The sequence below is a fragment of the Phaseolus vulgaris genome, chromosome 3 (assembly GCF_000499845.2).
Source record: "Phaseolus vulgaris cultivar G19833 chromosome 3, P. vulgaris v2.0, whole genome shotgun sequence".
NCBI lineage: Eukaryota > Viridiplantae > Streptophyta > Magnoliopsida > Fabales > Fabaceae > Phaseolus > Phaseolus vulgaris.
The window spans coordinates 43729298-43736488 of record NC_023757.2 but is presented as its reverse complement, the minus strand read 5'-3'; the positions used below and the strand labels follow the sequence as shown (position 1 = coordinate 43736488).

Genomic DNA, 7191 nt, shown 5'->3' with positions numbered 1-7191 from the left:
TTTAATTAAAAGGGCAGGATAGATAGTATGATATTCAATAATTTAAAATTAGTTTTTCTCAATTTTAAAACAAACTGATCCTAAGTTAAACTGGCTTAATAGAAAAATTAAATTCAGAAGTTTTTTCTTTTAAAAAAGAAAAAATATTTTGACACTATGCAGAATTAATGGCTTCAAGTTGCCTACGAAGATCTTCAAGGTCGTCATTGTTAGCTTCTGGAGAGTCAAGAGTTGCCTTATGAAACTCGTCTGCACTAGGAAGTTCACGTGTGAGACCTTCGGGCAGAACATCTGAAATAGATTTTGGGAAAAGGTTAATATAAATATTTATTGAAAATGAGCAACAAAAACAAAACAGATCTTGAACCCTTTCAGATCGAAATCTAAACGCATTCCCTAAGCAATTTATCCTTTCGACGAACCAAAATGTTATAAAGGGATAGAAAACTTTGCTTTTGCAGTCAAGGTGCAAAAGAGAAAGCAACATTTTATGTGAAAACATTTGTAGGAAGGAGCTGAATGAGAAAGAAAACCTCCCATGGTCAAGTAATTTCCCCCGTGTTCCAACAAACTAGGAAATCAACAAATGCATCTTTGGTCCAGTTACAGCCAGTTCTTAAAAAAAAAATGAATTATGCAAATTAAGTTAATAATCTTTTCCCAAGATAAATCAACCTATGTACTTCAACATTATTTTAAAATTTTCTTCATTTAACTACTGAAAATGTTGAGTTTAGAGGCATAATATTAATTTGAGAGAAATTTTATTCATTCTATCTTTTTACTTTATTTTATTTCTACTATAAAAGCACTTTAAAAATTATCTCAGCTGACCAAGTCCACAAGAAATGGGGGCCATGCAAATTTTAGTGCCAACATTTTTTACTTGCTGAATTATCTAGTAGTGATAACAACCACAGAAAAGCATGTAGCACTTTAATTCACTTGTAATGAAGGATAAATTCTGAGCTTATGATTATGAATTTAAACTTTCAGAAAATATAAATTAATATAATACCTGAACTTCTGGTATCCGGACCATCCAGCTCAACATCATCAACAACACTGAAAATTAATGCAAAAGAACATCACTAAATGTGAAGGCTAAAATTTCCAGAGACGTTTGATACTATAGGGTACTTGTATAAATGATAGCGATTAGTAAATCAGGGATTAAATCTATGCCAACTGATAAGTTTGTTTTGTATCTTCTCTTACACACATAAAATGAACATGAACAAAGTCATTAAACACCTTATATTCCACTCATTATCATCGTGAAGTGGCACTTCCTCGGTTGATAGTACTTCAGCTTCCATTTTTGCTTTTGCTGCAGCATCTCTTGCTGGTTTTGCAAGCATGTATTCTTCCTGCATGACATGCATAGCAGTTTAATAGTAGGAAGGAGCAATGAATTTATTGACGAGATCAAAGGGACATGATTGGAAACCCTCTCCTGCCTTTATTTCAAAATTTCAAATCATAAACAACTTACCTGTCTTTTCAAGCAAGCAACATTTGAACATTGAGGGTTTGGCTTCATTTGCATAGTTGGGAAAAAATCCTTAAGAGAATTATATCCCTAGAGATAAACAACCAGTGTGAGGATATCAGCATAAAGTTAATGCATTTAACAAAAACAGAGTCTGTCTTTCATTGAAGTAGCCTAACCAGATTCCTCTGAAGAATAAACTCAGTTTACAACTTTGTTAATTTGTTTTTAGAATATAAGGAACAATTTGCAACAACTCAGGAAAGAGAACAAAGAAAACACCAATCCAGTCCTTACCAAATATGGAGAGACTTGTCCAAAGCCTAACAATAATTTTAGTGTGTTTTGGACTAGAAGGCCAGCAACAACCCCCTAGGAAATCAAATAAGATTTTGTAACGTTAGCTAACAATAAACTAAAAGTGTGCTGAGCATTCTAAACAATGAACATAAAATAATTAAGCCCCTAAAATTAGTAGACAGTCATGTTTATTGAAAATTTGAAAAGAATAAAGAAGTATAACCTCACAGTGTATTTGAATTTTAAACTCTGAAGAAGAAAAGCAGCCAATGTAAGATATAGAGAATCGTAGTTTACCATAGTGGTGGGTAAAGATGCAGCACAGACCCCTTCGCGCTTGAGTGTGCGTTCATCTATTCCAGATGCAACAACCTAAAAGAAAAACATAAATGTATGCTTCACATGTTGTACATATTGCATAAAAAATCCATATTTACTGTAAGGTGGATGAAATAACACACATCAATAGATTAGCTACAAAGTCATTCATCAAAGTTTTTTATATCTTGAGATTAATAGCTCAGTGGTTTTTGTCATATGGATGAGCTTCATAAATTGCATAGTTCACCAGATACAATTAAGTTTAATCCCTTGTGCCACTTATCATTATTGTGAATCATACACAAACTCATTATAGAGCCATACCAGAGGAGGTGCACATGCAAAACAGGCACTTTCACCAGGAATAAGTAATTGAATATGGCCAGAAACAGCATCCTCAGAAACACCTGGTCAAATTTGTATATTTCATTACTTTCTACACACCAAAAAAAGATCCATACTTCATACATACAGATATGCAAAATCATCATAAAAATATTGCATATAGAATGCATTAGGTGCTGCCATGTGCTGTAATATATGCCAGTACATAGTCAGTAGCCACATATACATATGAAGGTATGTATACTTTTTTAGCACCAAAAAGCATTGGCAAAAGAAAATGACGCTTTGCAATATTTATCAGAAACATGTTTATTTCTATATCTTTGAGTATCATTGATTCTTTTCACATTACTACTCCACAATATTTATAGGTGGTGGAGTCAATCAAGCAATTTAGTTTCCTTCCATAAACAAGTACAAGAATTTTATCCCTAACAAGAAAATATATTTGCTGATCCTTTTGCTTACCTGACTCCATCCATGTTTGATTCAATTCATTACAGGCCTGCAGTGCTTACAGAAACCAGTCAGACATAAGAATTCCCAGGGAAAACCAAAGGAAAGTAATTGTTTTTAATTGAAATTATTTTGTATATACCTGGTTAACAGCCATTCTTGCTTCATAATTATCCACACAACTTAAAACCAGATCCACACCACTCCCTTCTTTATTGGGGCGAAATGATTTTTTTTTCAAACTTGACATAAAGGTTTCAAAACCTGTGACGGTTGTGATATTCAGTGTATAGCTCTAAATCAAAAGGAAAAGGGAGCTATGTCAGCAGAGAAAGAGCATTAACAAATTACCAATTAACAAAATGTTTATAAAGATTCAGTTTAACAATAACACAGATATATGAAAAGATCATGTGACTATAAACACTGCATAATTTACCTCTAGTACAACGTCGGGGTTTATGTCTGAAAGAGTCTGCACAGCTGCATCAGTCTTAGTCAAACCAACCTGCAAAGCTAAAAATATTATTATCACACAATTATGGTATGGATACAGGGAACTTCTTGAAAATTCAGGATTGAAAATATAATTTAATGTATAGCTTTGTCTGTACAAAATTCTAACTCCTACAGTTAGCTATTAGCATCAAATTTCACATTTGTACTAAGTCAACCAAGAGAAACTAAGTTAAAAATCGCTCATGTGATTAGCCATTTCAGTTTCACGACATGATGTGTAGAAATAACAAACATAAAAAAATAAAAATAAATTCAGAACAAGAAAATGAAGAATTGGATACCCACCTGATCTGGACGAAAGAACAACCTATTCATGTTTGCAAGCTCCACTTTGTCATAATCATACAACAAAAGTCGACCTATGCCACATCTAGTCAGCATCTCAGCTGCGACACTTCCTACACCACCTATCCCCTGTGTTTGTGCAAGAATAACCAAAAATCACCATCAATTATGTCATATTGTAAAGAAAGTGTAGCAATGGATAAAAAAAATACTCCAACAAGTTTATCATCTATGTTCTGAACTTAGATGGTACACATTTCTAATTTGATTTTATCAAAAAACATACGACCATAAATAAACAATAAGAATGTCACTCTAAGTAGTTTCCCAAAATAAAGGTGATTCCAAAAGGAATCAAGGACAGGAACTTCTCAATTAATATGAATCCCAAGTCAAGGGGGAAGAATAATGTTTCATGCTCTTGTAATTCAACCCGTACTTTGGTCTTTGAAATTTACTAATACACACCATTAAATATTTCAAAAAAATAAAAAATAAAAACATGCGTATCACAAATTTTATGCTACAGCAACAAGAGTGATAAAGGAGATTAATACAGACAACTATGGCAACGGAGAAATCGCGTATTCTTTCATAGTTCTCCACAATACCCATTCTCTGAAGTGCCATAAGCCGACTATAAGGATTGCTATCTACAACCTCAGCACTCATATCCTGACAACAATGTAATAAGAAGAAAAACCATTCAATTAAACTTAACACTGTGAATTCATCAAATAAAGTACAGAGATGTGTCAGACCAAGGGGCAATTCAATTACCTCAACTTTGGAGCGTCGAACAGGTGCCGCCGCTGCAAGCTTGGCAAGGTCATCAACACGCAATTGAATCTTCAAAAACATAAATGCGAAAATACCTCACATGTTTAGTTAAGTTCATAATCGGATCTAATAATGTACTTAGCACTCGTGAAGAGTCTTTTAGATTAATTGAAGGAGTTCGAATATATATTCGGAATTGAAAAAGAAGAAAAACCTTGCGGAGCAAAGCATGGTGAGATGGATCGGGAAGCGATTGGCTCAGAAATTGAAGATCGGCGTTCAACTCTTTGAGTTCGATCTCCATCTCGCTCCCGATTCTGTTTTGTGCGGATCGCGCTTTTCTGCGGATAGTTGGAAGAAACACTGAATTTGAAGTTTTGGAGCAATGTGTTGATGATGGTTGGCACTGTGTAGTCTATCACTCCACTAGGGTCAGCAGCATAGGTTCTATGTTGAACTCTCCCTGCGGCTGCTGCCGTTACGTGCTTCGGTTTAGTGTGTTAATTATAATTTAAATGCAATTTTTTGGTTTTTTTGCAAATGTGCCCAATTTTAGTTTTTATAATTTTAGCTACATATTTATTTTAATTGACGATTAATTTGTATTAAAATTAATTACCAAATTTAATATTAATATTTTGTACAGAATGAGATATTAAGGGTTCATTTGAAATTTCCATGTTAAGTGTGTTATACGAAGTAGATTATGAATCGTGTAAAAAAGAAAAAATTCAAATATAAATATAATCTAAGTTTCAATGTTGAAATTTATATATATATATATATATATATATATATATATATATATATATATATATATATATAAAGAACTAATTGAAGAACAAGAAAATATTTAGAAACACGAAAAATATATAGGAGTTAAAATTTTCTTTTCGAGCATCTAAAACATTAAAGATGCTATACATCTAAAACACTGTGTGATTAGAATAATGATATAAATTTTACATATGTTACTGTAGATGGAATTGTGAGATCAAATATCTTTTGTTTAACTTCTCTAAGTCTTTCACATTTGGAAATATACTCTTTCAAGTTTCATTGTTATTTTTTAGAAAATTTATCATGTGGTTAAAGGTATGGATTTATGGGAAAAGAGAGGTAGAAAATAATTGATGACTTAAATATGTGTAAGAATATTACTTGTGTGGTAGAAAATACTTGATAACATGAAAAAGTGTAATAATACTTGTGCACTTTAAGATGTATACAAATACTTATAAACGTGAAGATGTATAAAAAATTGTGTGAACCTGAAAGAAATGTAAAAATATTTATGTATCTATAGATGTAAAAAATACTTAATAAAAGACTTTTGAGTGGATTACTTGAAATGACTAAACATTAATTCTTATTATTAGGTGAACAATATAAACATTAGAACTTGTGTTTACTTTACTTTTTAGGTTTATGATTTAAATTCAAACTCGATTCAACTTCTTCTTTATAACTAATTATAACAAATTGTATATATCTTATCATCTTCATATATCTCATCATCTTCCATGAAGATAAAACTATAAAATAAATGAAATAACACATTGTTAAAAAGATTTTTTTTATGTAAGAATATAAATAAAACACATATCTCTTTTATTAAAGGATGAAATTATTAAATAAAAAATAACATTAGATATTGTAAAAAAAACGTACACTTCCTTTATATAATTATATTGAAATTATTAAATAAAAAATAACATTAGATATTGTAAAAAAAACGTACACTTCCTTTATATAATTATATAATAATATAGGCAAAAAATTGTATTTTTTATTTTTTAAAAGAAAATAACTTAAAAAACGTATAGAAAGTATGCTGGAGTAGTCAATAGAATAAAATCTGACCCGTGTTTTGTAACGTTAGATTTGTTGAGATCGTAGATAATATTAAATTATATAATTTATCTATTTATATTACACTTTTAAAATTAGTTATCTTTTTTATTTATACTTTTTATTTCTATTTACGAAAGAAAATTTATTTTTTAATAAATAAGAATACATTTATATCAATATTTAAATTATTCATAAATATATATATATATATATATATAATTATTTATAGTGCATTTAACTATACTATACTTATATACTTAAATAGATTAATTTATATGAATTTCTAAATCTATCTCTTCCATCATTATTTTTTAGTTGAATTAACAGTTAAAAACAAAAATAAATAAAATTAACGAATTAACGTATAATAGTTGTTCACCTGGGAACAATTAACTTGTATTAGAATTATTGAAAAACTAATTATATGGGTCAAATGAATTTAATTAATTATTTTTTACACAGAAAAAAATATTTATATTGTTTAATAAGATTTATAAATAGTTTCTCTTTGACCGATTTAAATTACAACGTATCTCCTAAAAAGAAACTGTTTAAATTTTTTTATGAAGAAAAAACATTTATATTATTTAAATAAGATTTATAAATATTTTTACTTTGACCCAGTTAAATTTAATTGTAACCATATAAATTTCATTGATTGATTTATTTAAACATAATAAAAAGTAAAATTGTTTTAGTTAAGGTAAAAAAAAAAGGTGAAGTTATTTTAATTAAAGTAAAAAGAGTATAAATAAGGGAAAATTAGTGAAAAAAATTTAGTAAATTGAATAAATTTTCTCCTCTTTTCTGCTCATAGATGGGTTCCCAGAAACATACAA

The 7191-nt window shown here is 29.7% G+C and overlaps 1 protein-coding gene across 1 annotated transcript; it reads right to left on the bottom strand.

The window, feature by feature from the left end:
* Nucleotides 1–4985, bottom strand: LOC137807966 (ubiquitin-like modifier-activating enzyme 5). Its single transcript, XM_068608846.1, has 14 exons — nt 4713–4985; nt 4499–4567; nt 4280–4393; nt 3719–3847; nt 3354–3422; nt 3057–3209; nt 2927–2963; nt 2438–2520; nt 2090–2164; nt 1790–1864; nt 1496–1582; nt 1255–1370; nt 1019–1065; nt 1–291 (listed from the first exon to the last, which is right to left on the bottom strand). Exons 1-14 carry the CDS (start codon nt 4800–4802, stop codon nt 155–157), a joined length of 1281 nt encoding a protein of 426 aa, XP_068464947.1. The 5' UTR covers nt 4803–4985; the 3' UTR covers nt 1–154.
* Nucleotides 4986–7191: the final 2206 nt, after the last annotated feature.